General features: G+C 35.0%; 2 protein-coding genes across 2 annotated transcripts in view; one reads left to right on the forward strand and one right to left on the reverse strand.

The window, feature by feature from the left end:
* LOC143246551 (uncharacterized) overlaps positions 1–18,997 on the forward strand; it is a gene marked incomplete at its 5' end in the record, with an annotated part of 32,931 nt that extends 13,934 nt beyond the window's left edge. Inside the window, 2 exon segments of the mRNA XM_076493447.1 lie at positions 7,194–7,358; positions 17,927–18,997. Coding sequence (XP_076349562.1) covers positions 7,194–7,358; positions 17,927–18,110 — 349 coding nt within the window.
* The window catches only part of LOC143247943 (coiled-coil domain-containing protein CG32809-like), a 472,276-nt gene that overhangs the window by 330,080 nt on the left and 119,509 nt on the right, over positions 1–22,687 (reverse strand). The gene's annotated exons all lie outside the window — the stretch shown is intronic.

Raw genomic sequence — 22,687 nt, forward strand, 5'->3', positions numbered from 1 at the left:
GTCGCTAATCTTTTCTCTGAACTTTATTTTGAATATTTCTATTGCTAAACGATATTATGTTCCATTAAAATTACAGATGATTAAATACTACCACCGTTAGATTAGTTTCAAGCCAAGCGGTGGCGCTGAGGTAGTATTTGCTAATTTGTATTTTGTACATGCTCATTGTAGGTGATATATATACGCATAATTTGTTGTAAATAAAAACAAGCTCAAACAAAAATAAAAAACGCTGCGCTATTCGAAACAATCCATAGGGTACAGGCTATGATACTGTGGTGGTTAGGAGTTATATTAGTTAGTTTAGATAACTGGTTGGGACCCTTTATACTAATATTATTTGTTTACTGTCCAACTAATTTTCGAAACTCTGATAAATATAAAAATGTATTAAATAAATATAAAGAAGTAAAAATTGAGGAAATTTTACTGAATGTTTCTGATAACTATACTTAGTTGTTAATAAGGTTATTTAAACAACTTTGCACTATTTTATGCGAATGAACACCTTATCGCATAGATAATAGGCTTGTTTATAGTCTGGAAATTGGTTGTGACAGTGGACTTAATGGATAGTGGTCGTAAGATACACTAGTATAATTTGTTTACTGGGTTACTATTTATTGTTTTAATACTATAATGGGGGTTTGAATGCCAACTTTAGGAGGTAAGTTTATTTAAATTACTTATCCCGAAGTGGTAATACCTTTATTTTTTCTTCTTCTTTACTTTGAAGAGCAGTCTCATTCTAACAACTGTCTCCAGGCAGTGAAGGGTGATATAGATGTGGCGTGTTGTAGGCTTGAGCACCCACATCACGCTCTATTAATTTCTATTTCTATCCCTTTGATGATTTAATTATTCTTCATGTGAGACGAGCGAACTGAGATAAAGACTGTTAGACAGTGTGTCCCCACCAGAATACGAGTCCTACTTTACATTCACCTCCACAACCTAGGATACATTTTATCTTCCACATTTTCGCCTGTATCCTGGGGATCCTTTGGATTGGTGCAGCGGTTTTTTATTTTTGTTTGGCTTGTTTTTGTTTATAACAGATTATCTTTAGTGAAAGGTTTGGATCTGCTGTTTTTACCCTTTCGATTTTGTTTTATTTTATTTGACTGTCTCGTGTTAATATTCTCTCTCTATATATATATACACGACCATGAACTTAATAGATCTAAAACTAGTAAAAGTGAAACACATATATAATACTTATATATATAAGTACATAACGCTTATCTTGATAAATTTTCGTTGACCAACAACAGTTTGCTACAAACACTTCTAAGTTTATATCATGCCATAATTCACATTTTTTGTATGTCTATTCTCACTTATATCCATTTTGTACCCAGTGTTCCTGGCGCTCTTCTCGATGACGTTTTCTCTCAGGCAAAACATCAAAACACGTAGCTCATTAAAATGGAAATGAACAAGAGCGGTCACCTGGTGACAACATGTCCCAGATAATCTGAAGTTCATTATACTGCATATCAGGGTAATAACCTAGAAGTGGGTGAAATGTTGCCACTTGATAACTATATCATTGTTGAAGTTTATCTGAATTGTTTCGTTTGTGTTAGAACAAAGCGATATTGGGCTATCTGTTGTATCCACCGCAGGGGATCGAACCCCGAATTTTAGCTTCGTAATTCTGGGAGACTTGAATGTCTTTCCACTATAAATGAAAAGTGTACATGATAATATACGTTTTGTGTGTTATTTAACCCCAATGTTACGGTCTAATCTTCAGGACGTGTCATCTAAATATTGTAACATTGTTATTTTGCACATCAACTACCAAGAGCAGATTCGTACATTAAAGTGTTCTTGCATCGTACACGAAACTATCATCATTGTTACCTGGGTAAAATTGCATTAAATATATTGTATACGGACTAACAAAGACTTATGTGGCTTGTAATTGTTGAATTCTCTTGTTAGAAACTTTTATATGTTGTTTATAAATATTATACTATCTCGTGGTTGTTGCTGAGCTTTTAGTTATTCTGTACGTTTTCAGGTTTTTAGCCCTAAAACCATTTGTAGAACTTGGTAGAATGTGGTTCGGTTTGTTTTTGAATTTCGCGCAAAGCTACACGAGGTCTATCTGCGCTAGCTGTCCTTTATTTAGCAGCGTAAGACTAGAGGGAAAGCAACTAGTCATAACCACCCACTGTCAACTCTTGGGCTACTCTTTTACCAACAAATACTGGGATTGACCGTCATATTATAACGCTCACATGGATGAAAGGGCGAGCATGTTTGGTGTGACGGGGATTCGAACTCGCGACCCTCGGATTACGAGTCGAGTGCCTTAACCACATGGCCACATAGAAGAATATCATAAAATGCCAGATGGGAAAACAAAGAGCGACATCTTTTAACAGGCGAGAACATACGAACAAAAAAATCATTGACAGAAGCCCTCCACATGTCCCAGGCAAGAGTAGGTAACATAATAAAGAATGGCCTCAATCTTTATAAAGTCACGCCTGCTTAAGCTATTTTTCAACATATCCATTTAACCATCGGGTTTATCTCAAGTAGCTGGAAGATAGAATGGGTATACGAAGAGATACTAGTGAAGTAATGCCAATGAATTTTTATGAAATTTTGAACTGTTGAAAAGGGCGCTGTAAAATTGTCGTTCTTGTGAATCAGATGGCTTATGGAAAGAATGTAAGGATAGATGTTGTGTTTTGGACATTACAACAACTACTTGTTCTCTTTTCTCTAGTTTTTTTCTCGTTTTACTCTCTCGTTACTTGTTTTTCTTACTTAATAGTCTTTCTGAACAGAGGAAAACTAACACGAGTTGTTACCTCCAGTCACCCCCAAAAAGCCATGACATTTCTTATACACGATATTATAGTGGCGAGTTCGTTTTGTTTGGGAATGCTTTCTTTAAGGCTTCTTTGATATTATACGTGTTGAATAATTATCGTAAATCTGTAAAACATGAGTAAAGTTACAGGATAAGTGTTGAAAAGTGGATTCGGATGTTTCATTCCAGGGTACTGCAACCGGCAATTTTCCTTACACTTTGGTTTCGCAGAATATAAGACAACTATAGATTTAAACCACGAAGTTAGATTCAGAATTCTAATGCTGTAGAAAGGTAAGTGTACAATGCAACACTGTAGATACACTGCTTCATATAAGTTGATACAGGTGTCATACTATTGCAATCAGCGTATGTAATTCTGATAGTTAAGGGTTTCATACGAAAGGCAAGTTATCGCTATAGATCAGGACTTAAAAGGAACTCATAACTTAATTTATCCAGTCCTGTATACGAAACTGACTAGAACCGCTTAAAGCTATAAATCAAAGCAACTAAAAGCTCATGTATAATGACTAGAATGTATTGAGTTATCACTTAGTTAACCTCGCTGTTAACGGTACTGTCGGCCTTGTAGATGACGTAGAAAGCACGTAAATTTACGAACGATTGTATACTTTATTAGTTACACCTGGTCACATCATAACTCTGAGAAATAAGGCAGCTTTTCTTCACTATTGGTCGGGTTATAACACAGATAAATAATGCGGTTGTTTATCATTACTGGTCATGTCATAACACAGAGAAATAATGTAGTTGTTCTCAACTGCTGGTCACGTTATAATACAGAGAAACAACGTACACGTTTTTGCACATCCAGTGACGTTATAACACTGAGAAGCAAGAAACATAAGCAGCTGCCGATAACGCCAAAAACTCAAGGACCCAAGCGTGAGTAGAGCGCAAACTTAATTTATAGCTATCGCTTGCTCTACTGAAAAGTATTAAAAAGTGTATGAAGAAAAGAAAAACATTAATTGAAAATCTTATATTTGGTTTATTTCTTCCACCATTTACGTGTATAGTGCCGTACTAACCAAACTGTACAAGACAAAATTGGAAGAAATAAACGATCTTACAGCTCATGGTGTACTTCGTTTTAGTTCTCGAACTTTCTCTTTACAACCAGCTCTGACACTGTGTACAACCTTGAAGAAACTATGAAGCACACCAAAGAAAACGTACCTTGACCTATAATGTTATTGGTTTTTGTTTTATATTCTTCGTATATAGTTAGTTATACTGCATGTCTGTCTTCTTTAGATTAGCATCTATTACTTATAAACTCTTGTAACAAGTTTTTACACTGATTGCTAGAAATAAAACATATTTCCAATCAAACACTGTTTAAAAACACCAGACTTTACTGTAAAGGTTGTTGTCCCGGGATATCTTGAAAGATGAATAGCCACCGATTAGATCAGACTACCTACTGTTTGTTACCTTGTGTGTTCGCTTGTTAATGAGATAGAAGAATTGAACAAGCAACAGACTAGTCTTACACCTGAAGCAGGTTGTGCCACACCAGAAAATTACGCTAGTAATTAATGTTAATCTACTTACATTATGTATTCGCTTACTCGTAAGACAGAATAAATAGCATGTTACAGCCAGTGTTCTTACAGTGTGTTAGACAGAGTGACCCAAATTTCCATGGGCCTTTCCATCAACATGTTCGTTTTGAAGCATGCATTGTGTATATTTGTTTGTTTTGTTTTGAATTTTCGGGTAAGCTACACGAGGGCCACCTGTGCTAGCCGTCCCTAATTTGGCAGTGAAAGGCGGCTAGTCATCACCACCTACCGTCAACTCTTGGGCTACTCTTTTACCAACGAATAGTGGAATTGACCGTCACATTATAACGCCCTCACGGCTGATAGGGTGAGCATGTTCGGTGTGACGGAGATTCGAACCCGCGGCCTTTACCATCTGGCCATGCTCAGCCACCATTGTGCATTAGCCATAGGCTTAGAGTAGTGGTTTTCATATTGTGTTCGGTAGAACCCCCGTGATCGCACGTAGGATAATCAGTTTCACACAAACATAACGAGTTATGGGGTTTTGTTCTCTTCTTCTTCCATTTCTGGAGTATTAATCCGTCACAAACCAAATGTGGCCCGGCATGGCCAGGTGGTTAAGGCACTCGACTCGTAATCCATAGGTCTCGGGTTCGAATCTCCGTCACACCAAACATGCTCGTCCTTTCAGCCGTAGGGGCGTTATAATGTGATGGTAAATCCCACTATGCAAACCCGCGACCCTCAGATTACGAGTCCCACTCCTTAACACGCTTGGCCATGCCGGGCCACTTTAAAAATGAGTATGTTCGGGTTTCGTGATGACGAGAAACCCACCTGAAGTAAAAATGTATTCTAAAGACGGCTGGTATGGATATTACAACTTTTATTAAAATGAAGTAGAGAATAACCTTCTCTATTTTAATAAAAGTTTTAATACTCATAGCACCCGTCGTAAGATTACATCTTCTAGTTCATCACACGTATAAAGCAGGTGTTAATTAACCCGAAACCCGTTACTAGGCGCTGTTCACCGATGTGGAGACGTATGTTTATCATGCCTTTTTTCAATTAGTTCATCGTATTGAATACAACAAACAGTTGAATTTCTATTTCGTATCCATTGCTGTGCTTATTAAAATAATTACGCAGCCCGTAACATATTATTTTAAGAACGCTTAAAATGTTCCTTTGATAGCTTAGTATTCCAATATCCCTTGCCTTGTTTTATTAACACCAAAGCATTCTAATAACCTTCGCCTTGTTCTATTAACACCAAAGCATTCTAATAACCCTCGCCTTGTTCTCTTAACAGGTTAGTATATTGATAACCGTTGCCGTGTTCTGTTAATAGGTTAGTGTTCTAACAACTCTTACGTTATATTGACAGCGTTTTGGTTTTTGTAGTTAAACATAAAGCTGCACAATGGGCTTTCTGTGCTCTGCCCACTACCGATTTCGAAACCCGGCTTCTACCGTTTTAAATCCGCAGACATATTGCTGTGCCACTGGGAGGAACAACTCTATTAATAGCAGAGTACTCTAATAACCCTTACCGTGTTTTATTAAAACCTATTTGTTTTAGCTACGCTTAACGTATTGTTTTGATACCTAGACATTCTAATAACCTTCACCATGTTTTATTAGCTGACTCTGATCTGATGTTATTATTAATTATTCTTCAGTATATTTTTAACGGCCATGCATTATAAAATAAGTTAACGTGGTATATTAACACTCAGGTATTTAAAACTCTGACCATGTTATGTTAACAACCAGGCATCCTAAAAACTTTTATATTCCATTAACAACCTATACCGTACGTTATTAAAAGTAAAAAGAGATATTCTAACAATCCAAACAACGTTCTACTAACAATTAAGCAGGTATTATAACAATCCGAACCATATTCTACTAACAGTTAACCAGGTATTTTAATATACCATAATGTATTCTTTTAACACTTAACCAGGTATTCTAACAATCCCTACCATATTTTATTCAGTTAACCATGTACTCTGTTAGCTACGAAGCATGTAACAAGGGCAGATAACAAGCCTTATGGCTTTTGGATACGTGCTCGAAGATTTAATGAAGCGAATGTTCTGAAAGAAAAACCAACCGCCCTTGCCAGGATCTGCATGTTTTGCGTGCTTTCTAGCTTGTAATATCGTAATGAGGCTCTTCATATCAGTTCCTTCAAGCAGGTGTGTGTAATAAGTCTCAAAGCTGAGTTTAGAACCCGTTTTTCCTTGCTTCCAACTATTAATCATGTTACTTAAACAAAGTAATGCCTTAGAAGTAGGGCTAATAACTTTAACAATGTAGTGTTCAACCGTTATGAAGTTGCAGTAGTTGTAGAGAATGTTAACGGTAGACTGTGTCTTTGTTTTATTAAATTAATCACAGACAAAACAAAGACAAAAAGTAAGCTAGGATTGTTAGTGCAAAGTACATTAGAGAAGGTTCTTCTACAGATTATAAGAGGAACAATTACTCGTTTATTATTTACGTCTTAAACAGTGATTGGTGGAAGTGATGTTTCCAGTATTCTAGACAAGTAATATCTGTGCTTGCTTTTCTTCAAAGTTGTTCTGTCTTCACTTCAATTTTAAACATTCCTGTGAGACAGCATTTCTTATATGAACTTGTTTGTAGTTCAGCACAAAGCTGCACAATGGACATTTATTTTCTGCCCAACACGAGTATCGAAACTTGGATTTTAGCGTTATAAGTCCGCAAGCATACCGCTGTGTCACTGGGAGAAGGACGCATCTCTTATGTATTTCACCTTTATTATAATGGTTCTTTTTTTTTTTTTACAGAAGCCTTGTACGAAGAGCAGAAGATGAAGAACCCGCCTGTGCAATCAGATCTACGTTCATCTCACCTAAAGCAGCTCTCAGCGACAAGTCCGAATGGAAATATATTGTGAATGTAGCAGAACGTGACCCTCGACTGAGGCAAGTCATTAGGGTTGACATTTGTAGGTAAGTCGTTTGGGAACAAAAAAAGTTTTTAAATCCAATATATCTTTTTTTTTTTTACATTTTCTTAATTGACGATTCTTAATCTTATTGATAGCCCGTCCATTTAACACAAAGAGTGATACTTTTGTCTAAAAACACATTATCGGTGATTCTTAATCTTATTGATAGCCCGTCCATTTAACACAAGGAGCGAATACTTTTGTCTAAAAACACATTATCGGTGATTCTTAATCTTATTGATAGCCCGTCTATTTAACACAAGGAGTGAATACTTTTGTCTAAAAACACATTGTTGGTGATTCTTAATGTTATTGATAGCCCGTCAATTTAACACAAGGAGTGATACATTTGTATAAAAACACATTATTGGTGATTCTTAATGTTATTGATAGCCCGTCAATTTAACACAAGGAGTGATACATTTGTATAAAAACACATTATCGGTGATTCTTAATATTATTGATAGCCCGTCCATTTAACACAAGGAGTGAATACTTTTGTTTAAAAACACATTATCGGTGATTCTTAATGTTATTGATAGCCCGTCAATTTAACACAAGGAGTGATACATTTGTATAAAAACACATTATCGGTGATTCTTAATATTATTGATAGCCCGTCTATTTAACACAAGGAGTGAATACTTTTGTCTAAAAACACATTATCGGTGATTCTTAATCTTATTGATAGCCCGTCCATTTAACACAAGGAGTGATACTTTTGTCTAAAAACACATTATCGGTGATTCTTAATCTTATTGATAGCCCGTCCATTTAACACAAGGAGTGAATACTTTTGTCTAAAATCACATTATCGGTGATTCTTAATCTTATTGATAGCCCGTCTATTTAACACAAGGAGTGAATACTTTTGTCTAAAAACACATTATCGGTGATTCTTAATGTTATTGATAGCCCGTCCATTTAACACAAGGAGTGAATACTTTTGTCTAAAAACACATTATTGGTGATTCTTAATCTTATTGATAGCCCGTCCATTTAACACAAGTGAATACTTTTGTATAAAAACACATTATCGGTGATTCTTAATCTTACTGATAGCCCGTCCATTTAACACAAGGAGTGATACATTTGTATAAAAACACATTATCGGTGATTCTTAATGTTATTGATAGCCCGTCTATTTAACACAAGGAGTGAATACTTTTGTCTAAAAACACATTATCGGTGATTCTTAATCTTATTGATAGCCCGTTCACTTAACACAAGGAGTGAATACTTTTGTCTAAAAACACATTATTGGTGATTCTTAATCTTATTGATAGCCCGTCCATTTAACACAAGTGAATACTTTTGTATAAAAACACATTATCGGTGATTCTTAATCTTACTGATAGCCCGTCCATTTAACACAAGGAGTGATACATTTGTATAAAAACACATTATCGGTGATTCTTAATGTTATTGATAGCCCGTCCATTTAACACAAGGAGTGAATACTTTTGTTTGAAAACACATTATCGGTGATTCTTAATGTTATTGATAGCCCGTCCATTTAACACAAGGAATGAATACTTTTGTCTAAAACACATTATCGGTGATTCTTTATGTTATTGATAGCCCGTCCATTTAACACAAGGAGTGAATACTTTTGTCTAAAACACATTATTGGTGATTCTTAATCTTATTGATAACCCGTCCATTTAACACAAGGAGTGAATACTTTTGTCTAAAACACATTATCGGTGATTCTTAATGTTATTGATAGCCCGTCCATTTAACACAAGGAGTGAATACTTTTGTCTAAAAACACATTATCGGTGATTCTTTATGTTATTGATAGCCCGTCCATTTAACACAAGGAGTGAATACTTTTGTCTAAAAAACACATTATTGGTGATTCTTAATCTTATTGATAACCCGTCCATTTAACACAAGGAGTGAATACTTTTGTCTAAAAACACATTATTGGTGATTTTTAATGTTATTGATAGCCCGTCCATTTAACACAAGGAGTGAATACTTTTGTCTAAAAACACATTATTGGTGATTCTTAATGTTATTGATAGCCCGTCAATTTAACACAAGGAGTGATACATTTGTATAAAAACACATTATCGGTGATTCTTAATATTATTGATAGCCCGTCCATTTAACACAAGGAGTGAATACTTTTGTTTAAAACACATTATCGGTGATTCTTAATGTTATTGATAGCCCGTCAATTTAACACAAGGAGTGATACATTTGTATAAAAACACATTATCGGTGATTCTTAATATTATTGATAGCCCGTCCATTTAACACAAGGAGTGAATACTTTTGTTTAAAAACACATTATCGGTGATTCTTAATGTTATTGATAGCCCGTCCATTTAACACAAGGAGTGAATACTTTTGTCTAAAAACACATTATCGGTGATTCTTAATGTTATTGATAGCCCGTCCATTTAACACAAGGAGTGAATACTTTTGTCTAAAAACACATTATTGGTGATTCTTAATGTTATTGATAGCCCGTCAATTTAACACAAGGAGTGATACATTTGTATAAAAACACATTATTGGTGATTCTTTATGTTATTGATAGCCCGTCCATTTAACACAAGGAGTGAATACTTTTGTCTAAAAACACATTATTGGTGATTCTTAATCTTATTGATAACCCGTCCATTTAACACAAGGAGTGAATACTTTTGTCTAAAAACACATTATTGGTGATTTTTAATGTTATTGATAGCCCGTCCATTTAACACAAGGAGTGAATACTTTTGTCTAAAAACACATTATTGGTGATTCTTAATGTTATTGATAGCCCGTCAATTTAACACAAGGAGTGATACATTTGTATAAAAACACATTATCGGTGATTCTTAATATTATTGATAGCCCGTCCATTTAACACAAGGAGTGAATACTTTTGTTTAAAAACACATTATCGGTGATTCTTAATGTTATTGATAGCCCGTCATTTAACACAAGGAGTGATACATTTGTATAAAAACACATTATCGGTGATTCTTAATATTATTGATAGCCCGTCCATTTAACACAAGGAGTGAATACTTTTGTTTAAAAAACACATTATCGGTGATTCTTAATGTTATTGATAGCCCGTCCATTTAACACAAGGAGTGAATACTTTTGTCTAAAAACACATTATCGGTGATTCTTAATGTTATTGATAGCCCGTCCATTTAACACAAGGAGTGAATACTTTTGTCTAAAACACATTATTGGTGATTCTTAATGTTATTGATAGCCCGTCAATTTAACACAAGGAGTGATACATTTGTATAAAACACACATTATTGGTGATTCTTAATGTTATTGATAGCCCGTCAATTTAACACAAGGAGTGATACATTTGTATAAAAACACATTATCGGTGATTCTTAATATTATTGATAGCCCGTCCATTTAACACAAGGAGTGAATACTTTTGTTTAAAAACACATTATCGGTGATTCTTAATGTTATTGATAGCCCGTCAATTTAACACAAGGAGTGATACATTTGTATAAAAACACATTATCGGTGATTCTTAATATTATTGATAGCCCGTCCATTTAACACAAGGAGTGAATACTTTTGTTTAAAAACACATTATCGGTGATTCTTAATGTTATTGATAGCCCGTCCATTTAACACAAGGAGTGAATACTTTTGTCTAAAAAACACATTATCGGTGATTCTTAATGTTATTGATAGCCCGTCCATTTAACACAAGGAGTGAATACTTTTGTCTAAAAACACATTATCGGTGATTCTTTATGTTATTGATAGCCCGTCCATTTAACACAAGGAGTGAATACTTTTGTCTAAAAACACATTATTGGTGATTCTTAATCTTATTGATAACCCGTCCATTTAACACAAGGAGTGAATACTTTTGTCTAAAAACACATTATTGGTGATTTTTAATGTTATTGATAGCCCGTCCATTTAACACAAGGAGTGAATACTTTTGTCTAAAAACACATTATTGGTGATTCTTAATGTTATTGATAGCCCGTCAATTTAACACAAGGAGTGATACATTTGTATAAAAACACATTATCGGTGATTCTTAATATTATTGATAGCCCGTCCATTTAACACAAGGAGTGAATACTTTTGTTTAAAAACACATTATCGGTGATTCTTAATGTTATTGATAGCCCGTCAATTTAACACAAGGAGTGATACATTTGTATAAAAACACATTATCGGTGATTCTTAATATTATTGATAGCCCGTCCATTTAACACAAGGAGTGAATACTTTTGTTTAAAACACATTATCGGTGATTCTTAATGTTATTGATAGCCCGTCCATTTAACACAAGGAGTGAATACTTTTGTCTAAAAACACATTATCGGTGATTCTTAATGTTATTGATAGCCCGTCCATTTAACACAAGGAGTGAATACTTTTGTCTAAAAACACATTATTGGTGATTCTTAATGTTATTGATAGCCCGTCAATTTAACACAAGGAGTGATACATTTGTATAAAACACATTATTGGTGATTCTTAATGTTATTGATAGCCCGTCAATTTAACACAAGGAGTGATACATTTGTATAAAAAACACATTATCGGTGATTCTTAATATTATTGATAGCCCGTCCATTTAACACAAGGAGTGAATACTTTTGTTTAAAAACACATTATCGGTGATTCTTAATGTTATTGATAGCCCGTCAATTTAACACAAGGAGTGATACATTTGTATAAAAACACATTATCGGTGATTCTTAATATTATTGATAGCCCGTCCATTTAACACAAGGAGTGAATACTTTTGTTTAAAAACACATTATCGGTGATTCTTAATGTTATTGATAGCTCGTCCATTTAACACAAGGAGTGAATACTTTTGTCTAAAAACACATTATCGGTGATTCTTAATGTTATTGATAGCCCGTCCATTTAACACAAGGAGTGAATACTTTTGTCTAAAAACACATTATTGGTGATTCTTAATGTTATTGATAGCCCGTCAATTTAACACAAGGAGTGATACATTTGTATAAAAACACATTATCGGTGATTCTTAATATTATTGATAGCCCGTCCATTTAACACAAGGAGTGAATACTTTTGTTTAAAAACACATTATCGGTGATTCTTAATGTTATTGATAGCCCGTCAATTTAACACAAGGAGTGATACATTTGTATAAAAACACATTATCGGTGATTCTTAATATTATTGATAGCCCGTCCATTTAACACAAGGAGTGAATACTTTTGTTTAAAAACACATTATCGGTGATTCTTAATGTTATTGATAGCCCGTCCATTTAACACAAGGAGTGAATACTTTTGTCTAAAAACACATTATCGGTGATTCTTAATGTTATTGATAGCCCGTCCATTTAACACAAGGAGTGAATACTTTTGTCTAAAAACACATTATTGGTGATTCTTAATGTTATTGATAGCCCGTCAATTTAACACAAGGAGTGATACATTTGTATAAAAACACATTATTGGTGATTCTTAATGTTATTGATAGCCCGTCAATTTAACACAAGGAGTGATACATTTGTATAAAAACACATTATCGGTGATTCTTAATATTATTGATAGCCCGTCCATTTAACACAAGGAGTGAATACTTTTGTTTAAAAACACATTATCGGTGATTCTTAATGTTATTGATAGCCCGTCAATTTAACACAAGGAGTGATACATTTGTATAAAAACACATTATCGGTGATTCTTAATATTATTGATAGCCCGTCCATTTAACACAAGGAGTGAATACTTTTGTTTAAAAACACATTATCGGTGATTCTTAATGTTATTGATAGCCCGTCCATTTAACACAAGGAGTGAATACTTTTGTTTAAAAACACATTATCGGTGATTCTTAATGTTATTGATAGCCCGTCCATTTAACACAAGGAGTGAATACTTTTGTCTAAAAACACATTATCGGTGATTCTTAATGTTATTGATAGCCCGTCCATTTAACACAAGGAGTGAATACTTTTGTCTAAAAACACATTATCGGTGATTCTTTATGTTATTGATAGCCCGTCCATTTAACACAAGGAGTGAATACTTTTGTCTAAAAACACATTATTGGTGATTCTTAATGTTATTGATAGCCCGTCAATTTAACACAAGTGAATACTTTTGTCTAAAAACACATTATCGGTGATTCTTAATGTTATTGATAGCCCGTCCATTTAACACAAGGAGTGAATACTTTTGTCTAAAAACACATTATCGGTGATTCTTAATCTTATTGATAGCCCGTCCATTTAACACAAGGAGTGAATACTTTTGTCTAAAATCACATTATCGGTGATTCTTAATGTTATTGATAGCCCGTCCATTTAACACAAGGAGTGAATACTTTTGTCTAAAAACACATTATTGGTGATTCTTAATCTTATTGATAGCCCGTCCATTTAACACAAGTGAATACTTTTGTATAAAAACACATTATCGGTGATTCTTAATCTTACTGATAGCCCGTCCATTTAACACAAGGAGTGATACATTTGTATAAAAACACATTATCGGTGATTCTTAATGTTATTGATAGCCCGTCCATTTAACACAAGGAGTGAATACTTTTGTCTAAAAACACATTATTGGTGATTCTTAATCTTATTGATAACCCGTCCATTTAACACAAGGAGTGAATACTTTTGTCTAAAAACACATTATTGGTGATTTTTAATGTTATTGATAGCCCGTCCATTTAACACAAGGAGTGAATACTTTTGTCTAAAAACACATTATTGGTGATTCTTAATGTTATTGATAGCCCGTCAATTTAACACAAGTGAATACTTTTGTCTAAAAACACATTATCGGTGATTCTTAATGTTATTGATAGCCCGTCCATTTAACACAAGGAATGAATACTTTTGTCTAAAAACACATTATTGGTGATTCTTAATTTTATTGATAACCCGTCCATTTAACACAAGGAGTGAATAGTTTTGTCTAAAAACACATTATTGGTGATTCTTAATCTTATTGATAACCCGTCTATTTAACACAAGGAGTGAATACTTTTGTCTAAAAACACATTATTGGTGATTCTTAATCTTATTGATAACCCGTCCATTTAACACAAGGAGTGAATACTTTTGTCTAAAAACACATTATCGGTGATTCTTAATGTTATTGACAACCAGTCTATTGAAACTTTAGAAACTAAAATAAGTTATGATTTAAAGTCTATCTCACTGGCTGCAATATTTTTATTTATAAGTTACTTATATCTCTAAAGTGAAAAATAAAGTCATACTTGGAACAGCTGGCCAGGTTGTGTAACCCAATAAGAACTTATATTTGAAGATTGTATAAGTAAAAGTAAAGAACAATGTATAACAATATGTCAAACACACTACATCTGCTATATCAGTGCCGAAAGCCTTTCGTTAATACCACAAATCATCAGGATGAACTGAGGACAAGAGATTCAGTAAATTGTAGAAACACAAAAGCTGTTAATTTTAAAAAGCGAATATGGATCATCAGAAGATACAAAGACAAATTAAATCAAATTTAAAAATTACATTTTCAAGCCTACAGTTAGGAACTTTAAAAAAGTAAACCTTGTTGTCCAATTAATGACTTGCATAAATGGATTAATCATATTTTCATTGTCCATCTATGTATAATGCAGCGAAACTGCAACAAAGGGAACAGACTTGGAGTTTTTAAGAGTCTCTAGTTGGAGGTTTTCAGTTTTTTATTCGATTTGTTCATGTACTTTTATGACGATTCCTATTTTATATCAACACTTTTAATTATCTTGTTTCTTAGGTTTTTTATGTCCATTTATGAGAATAAGTACTATATTATACGTGTGCACATGCATTCAGTTGAATGTTACATGTTTTTCAATAGTTTACTGCTGCATTGCTTTCTTTTTCCACCAAAATATTATTTACTGAGTCAGGTGGTTTTATGTCTGAAGTTTCGTGTAAACAGGCGTTCAACAAGCGTCAAGTACAAATGAAGGCGCTCACAGCGAAATCACATATATTACGTATTTATAGCCAGTGAAAAAAATAATCAATGGACAATCGCAGCATATCATATAGCATATCTGTCCAGGTTTTGGAGCAAAATACCCAAATTACATGAACAATAACTGCTATGGTGTGAACTACATTAAGTTGGTGAGGTGTTATTTTCAATAATTTTATACTAGTCGCTAACCAATCAGGACTAAAGTTACGATTAATAACACAATATAATTTACTTCATTTTAAAATTTAGTGGACCCCGGCATGGCCAGGTGGGTTAAAGCGTTCGACTCATAATCTGAGGGTAGCAGGTTCGAATCCCCATCGCACTAAACATGTTCGCCCTTTCAGCCATGGGGGCGTTATAATGTTACGGTCAATCCCACTATTCGTTGGTAAAAGAGTAGCCCAAACGTTGGCGGTGGGTGGTGATGACTAGCTGCCTTCCCTCTAGTCTTACACTACTAAATTAGGGACGGCTAGCGCAGATAGCCCTCGTGTAGCGTTGCGCAAAATTCAAAAAAACAAACAAAATTTAGTTGTTTTTTGCTTTTTTTTTACTTGAATTAACTCTATTCATCGTTGAGGAAAAAACTGGCGAACTAGCAATTACACGTCAACTGAAGAAGACAATATTAATTATTGTAATACATATCACCAGCCTAGATTTCCTTAAAACACGTATCGAAATATCTTGAAGTTTTAAACAAGTACAAAACTTATACTTGAGTCAAGCAAACTTCACAGCACGTACTTAATAGTTATTTCTTAAAAGTTCATGTTCTTCTGTTTGTTTGTTTGTTTTGAAATTCGCACAAAGCTACTCGAGGGTTATCTGTGATAGTCCCTAATTTAGCAGTGTAAGACTAGAGGGAAGGCAGCTAGTCATAACCACCCACCGCCAACTCTTGGGCTACTCTTTTACCAACGAATAGTGGGACTGACCGTAACATTATAACGCCACCACGGCTGAAAGGGCGAGCACGTTTGGCGCGACGGGGATTCGAACCCGCGACCCTCAGATTATGAGTCGCACTCCTTAACACACTTGGCCATGCCGGGCCTTTATATGGCGCCGAGACCCGGGATCGAATGTTCTTCTGTTCAGCGCAAATAACCCTCGTGTAGCTTTGCGCGAAATTCCAAACAAACCAAACCAAATAATCTGTTCAATGGTCATTGATAATTGTTCTGATTTCTTAATTTCGGTAAAAAAAAAAGACCACTATAAAAACGTATGATGTAAGAATACAGTAAAAACACCTGATGGTACACCAAAAACATATTGCACATCCCTAACTACGAAGGTTTTTTTTTGTTGTTTAATTGTGACTAGAGATGATATATAACTGTGATTGTGGATCGCAATGCTAAGTAACACGAAGATACAATAATTACTGTAATTGTGACTGCCAGCATTGAAGACATATTATTAGCATATTAATAATATTTTTAAATGTAGGTATGATAAGAATACAATGCACATGTGCAAGTGAAAACGATCAACTTAACTGATTCTGACTGATTGTGACGTAGCTAATTTATAGTATATCTTCCTTCCTAAAGTCGTGACTATGAGCAATAAAAATATCTATTATGTGGATATGAATTATAGGCGATAAAATAGTTAGTATCCTGAAATTATAGCACTAGATGACAATATAGATCATAGGGTTGCAACTTTTGTAGTGATATAATACTATTATTAAGGTTTTATTTAAGGTAACCATGTGGTTCCCAGGATGATCATGAAAATATAATTTGTGAATTTGTGTTATGCGGTCATTCAATACATTTTTAACTTTGTTATTCAATGTAGATGTTTTAAAATTTCCATTTATTCTGAATTTATGAAGTTTTACACTTAACACGTCGTCTAAAATCTGCTAAGTTGACTTGGTTCTACTAGTCTTTATTCCTTTGTTATTCTCTGGAGATAATGCCTGTACTGCCCCTAGTGGCATGTTGTAATACTACACGTTGTACAAAAATGTAGATAACAGTAATGTCAGTGGTAGATCAGATAAAATCTCGAGGTTACGGCCTTCTCTGCATTAAATGAAAATGGCCATCCCGTGAGTAGCGCTAGTCGCTATGGGTAAATCTGACTTTTCCCATTAAGTGAGAAACGTTAGATTTAAATAGTCTACATGATATTTCAAGTGAATTGGTTAACGGAAAGACGCCTCGAGGGAAAGAAATTATTTAATATATTCACGAGTCCAGTGAAAGGAAACCATCTAGTGTCCAACATAAATATGCACACTGTGTTTTTGTTTTTGGAACTAAACAAAAATTGTTTTCACCTCGTCTCAGACATTGTGACATCCCCTTTATTTCTTAGCTTAAACTTGGTCAGTTTTATTAAAACCATTATTGCTTCCTGACCTATTTTGCCCATGCTACCGTATTTAAGTGAACCTATTTTAATATCCTTTACGAAAATCAATTTACTCTGGGAATACCACAAACCACAAATCGGTGACTGATGATAGTCACAATATTCTCGTTAAGTCGTGACCGTAACTATCTCAAACTTCTAACTGTAGATTCTACTATAAAGTTACTGCATATGACAGTATGGAGAGTTTCGTTTAACGGTTCTATTGGTTTTGGTTTTTCAGCTCTCCTGATGAAAGTTGTTCAAGTCAAGTCAGTTTACCTCTTGGCTACACCAGTCGCTGCATGCAGAAGTACATCAAAAAAAAACTTTTGTCTCTTGATGCTGACGGACAAGGAACATCAGAGGAAAACTTTTTTGTTCCATCCTGCTGTCTATGCCAGATTTCTAGAAGCTCTGAGAAATAGGACAAGTCCGATCTTGTGGATCTCGTGTCCCCGTGGACAGGGACTAGTCATTGCCTTACAGTATTCTTAGCATTGAGATACACCTAACCACAAGTTTTTCAAGAACGAGTTGCTCTCTCTCCAATGCATAATGTACCCATTTCTTACACACGAATTCTGCTTTTCTTTGTATGTAAAAATACGATATTTAGTACTTTTTTTTAACCTTAAAATTAGCAAACATGATCATCCTTACACTAGTAACAACTATTTCACGTTTTCTCAGTAACCATGTAGGAAATTTTCTTAACTACTGTTAACTTATTTTCCAACTGCTCATTGTTAGAACTGGATTTTTTTTTTTTCTCCTTTTCTGCTCTTTCACATTTCAGTTGCTGTCCTAGTCATTCGAAATGTCTCTTCCAACAAGTTCGAATATATTACGTAGTTGCTGGACCATCAACTTGTAAATTATTTGCTTTTTTACCAAACATGTCGGTTCCTAGTACAGTTCTATGTCAGACTTTACATCGAATAGTTTTATTAATCTTCTAAATTTCTAATATATAGTAACCCATTCACCTAGGAACTGGATTGAGTACACGCTCATGAAACCTAGGATATGTGAGTGTTTGAAAACTTGATAAAAGTATAGTTGTCTTGGATGTGTAACTATTTAATATGCACTTACACGTGGAATGACGAATAAAAAATATTGTTGTAACTCAAGTTTCTAAAACTTTTCCACACCTTAGAAGTTCCACACTAATGTTTTAATCAGGTTGCTTATCGATTGGAACTGTTTTATAACTGGTTATAACCTAGTTTCATAATTCTTATTCTAGTTTAACAATTTATTGATCTAAATGGAAAACAGTCAAACTTAAGTGAACATTACCTGTTCTTATAATTCACCACTGGGGATTCAGAGGAATTGTCAACAGTATGTAAGATAAAGAGGTCAGGGTCAGGTAAACAAGGCCTAATTCCTACACATATATTAACAATAAATGTAGAGGATTGCTATTAGTGTCTTGAACAAAGTGTGATGTTGTTACCTTAATTCATTTCAACGTTTTCAGCACAACCTGAGATCTGAGATGATACAACTTAGCATCACGTTTTAAACGTAAAGCAGATATGCTATTGGGATAGCTAAACCTCTTAGATATGATATGGCCAATCTGAAATATTTTTATGCTCTCCAATGCAGTTTATTTTGAACACGATACATTGTTGTTCACAACATACCTTTACAAGCATCAGAATGATCGCACGAGAGCCAAGAAGGGTTAAGCATTCTGCCATTACGTTCAGAAGGAAACCACTGGCAGAAGAATGGTGAAGCTATTCCTGGGGTTGAGTGGGTTTACAGATCCTACTTACAGAAAACTTTCTGTGTGAGGTGACTTGTGGAAGATAAGGTATCCTTAAGCTACGGAGATTACCTCATAACTTAGCCAAGCACATTGGAATCATTACTACTTAGAGCAGTGGTTCCCAAACTTTTTCAGCTTGTTACCCAATTTAACATGCCACATTAAGCATGTTACCCCTTTCACAAAATGTTTTCAACATTGATATATATGGCTAAATTAAACTAGAGATATATTCCACTTTATTTATTACACTTTATTTATTTACAATTTATTTATATAATTTATTTACACTGAATTACACTTTTAATTATTGTATTTGATCATTGTGCATTTCTAATGAATATTGCCAAAGATGTCAAGAACATCAGTGGGATGGATGGAGTTGCATACTTGAAGCTAGTTTAGGAATTCTTGGCTTTGTGGTTGAAAGTGCCAGCCTGGCATCGTTTGCAACATTCAAGCGAGTCCTCTTTTTTGTTTTCATCCCCAGCACGGTTGAGAACCCCTTCTCGCACAGATACGTTGTTGAGAATGATACCAACAACTTCAAGGCTCTCTTGGACAGAGTTGGCGAGTCAGCTAGTTGTGAAATCCAAAAGGAATCTGCATTTTGGTTTTGGAATTTGACTTTCAAGGCTTCATTTGCTCGCATTGTGATCCACTCCTCCTTTGCAGGGAAATCATCATCATGAATGGCCTCATCAGGTACAGAAAAGGGTTGAATGATCCACTGAAGACTGGCTGTTTTTAGGTCACTCTCTGGAAAGTAGTGCTGCATGCTTGTTTCAAGCCCTTTCAAATGGTCGCTCATCTCTTTGTTGATGGTCTGTAAAAGTGATCCAGTATCATAAATATTCTCCTCAACAAACTGGTCTAGGGTGGGAAACTGAGCGATCACTCCTTTCTCCAAGCGTCGAATCCAGAGTCTCAGTTTTCCCAGAAATGCAGTCACAGTGTGATGGGCATCAATGACAGTCGTGTTTTGGCCCTGGAGTTGCAGATTATCACTGTTCAGCTCCGCAAATATGTCAGCCAAGTAACAAAGTCGAGCAAGCCACTCCTTATCAGTGAACTTGGTAGCAAAAGGAGATTCTTCTTGTTTCAGAAATTCCTGAAGAGCCGTTCGGAGCTCAATGACTCGACGTACAACCTTGCCTCGTGACAACCAGCGAACATCGGTGTGGTAGAGCAGAACTTGATACTGCTCTCCCATTTCCTTGCACAGCTCCCTGAATATGCGCGAATTCACATCCCTGGACTTAATGAAATTGACGATTTTCAACACATCTTCACACACTAATTTCAGATTACCAGGCAGGCTTTTTGATCCAAGAGAGTACCGATGAATGATGCAATGATCTACAAAAATTTCTGGATTCACAGCTTGTATGAGGCCCCGTAATCCACGATTACGACCCATCATCGACGGTGCTCCATCGACGGAGATCCAGATTAAAAAAGAAAAACTATTTTAGATTGCGTCAGTTAGTCATTCTTACTTATCTTTTGCGTTATAATTATATGGTTTTAATTTAATTTAATTTATTTTGGTACTTTAGTATTTCAGTACGACAGGCACGATACTTTTTTTGTGAATTATGTATAAAATATTAGCTACACTACAGCTACTTGTACAATAAATAAAACTATATGACTATATGCCATGTAATTCATTGTATTTATACTAATCTAGACTTTATATAAACATCTCTCCCTACCTGTTGAACGCTGTTCCAATCCAATCTATTCGTGGTAAAGAAACTGTTGATGATATTGAAGATATCTTCTCCCTTCGTGATTGTCAGCAGATCTTCGCATAATAGGAACTCTTCTTTGATCTTGTCCTAGTGGACGTAACGAACGAACCCAAGGAGAACAGCACAACTGGCTACGTCACACGATTCATCAAATTGCAAGGAGAATTTGCTATATGAGCTTTCCTTGATCTCTGTTGTAACTTGGGACAGAATATCTGATGCTATGTCATCGACTCGTCGGCGAATTGTGTTGTTTGATAGAGATATGACACTCTGTTTCTTCGCTTGATCCTCCCCACATACCTTACTTACCATCTCGTATGCACAAGGCATAATCAGATTCTCTGCAACGATGTGGCATTTTTGTTGTTCGGCAACTTTATATGCAACAAAGTAAGATGCTTCGACCGCAGCTTGAAGCTTTTGGGCTTGAATTCCAGATGAACCGAACTGGATATTCTTCAGTGCTACAGCCCGGCGCTGAAAATAAGCCTGATCCTCATTTTGAAGATTTGGATGGCACTTCTGGAGGTGAGCTGAGAGTTTTGATGGCTTGAGGCTTTCATTTGTCAACACTTTGTGACATACTACACATTGTGGCCGATCCTCTCCACCAGAAGGTAAATTCACGAAGCCATAGCGAAGAAAGGCGTCAGAGTAGGTGCGCTTTTTAGACATTTTATTGTTTAATCTGCAGAAAAAGAAAAACTGCATAAAAAAGTGTGAACAATGTGAACTTATTATTTATTTTTTCATGGCATTCTAGATAGCATTACAAGAGCTTATTCAGCATAGGAATGATGTAATAGTAGGTAAATACTAACTATACTGCACAGGGCAGTACACATACATACCAGGTTTTGTCTACCTCGGCTGATGCTCACATAGAAACTGACAGCGTGAAATAGAGGCAACCTCAGGCAATGAGTGACGCGTACTGGACACGTCGATGAGTCATCAGGGTTACTGAGTGTCTTGTGTTCTGAAGCATGCTTGTCAAAATACTTTTAGGTTACCACACACTTAGATACATATTGTTTCTTTTCTACTACTGTATATTAGTTTTTGATGTTTATTGTTATTTGGTTTAACTTTATTACATACTTAAAATAGGTTTAATTTACAACTTTACATACTAAGACTAAGTTAACATTAATCCTAATACCAGCTACCTCAATGTTTTCTTGATTTTCAGAATTTTAACTTTTTTTCTGTCACCCCTCCATTACCCCCGATAAATTATTAAATTACCCCCAGTTTGGGAACCACTGGCTTAGAGTATAAGTCCTAATTTCAAGCATACTGGACTCAATAGTCATTACTAATTAGAGAATAAGTCCTCACCTCAAGCATATTGGACTCAATAGTCATTACTACTTACAGTATAAGTCCTCAGTTCAAGAATATTGGGCTCAATAGTCATTACTACTTAAAGTATCAGTCCTCAGTTCAAGCATACTGG

Source organism: Tachypleus tridentatus, chromosome 3 (assembly GCF_004210375.1).
Source record: "Tachypleus tridentatus isolate NWPU-2018 chromosome 3, ASM421037v1, whole genome shotgun sequence".
Lineage (NCBI taxonomy): Eukaryota > Metazoa > Arthropoda > Merostomata > Xiphosura > Limulidae > Tachypleus > Tachypleus tridentatus.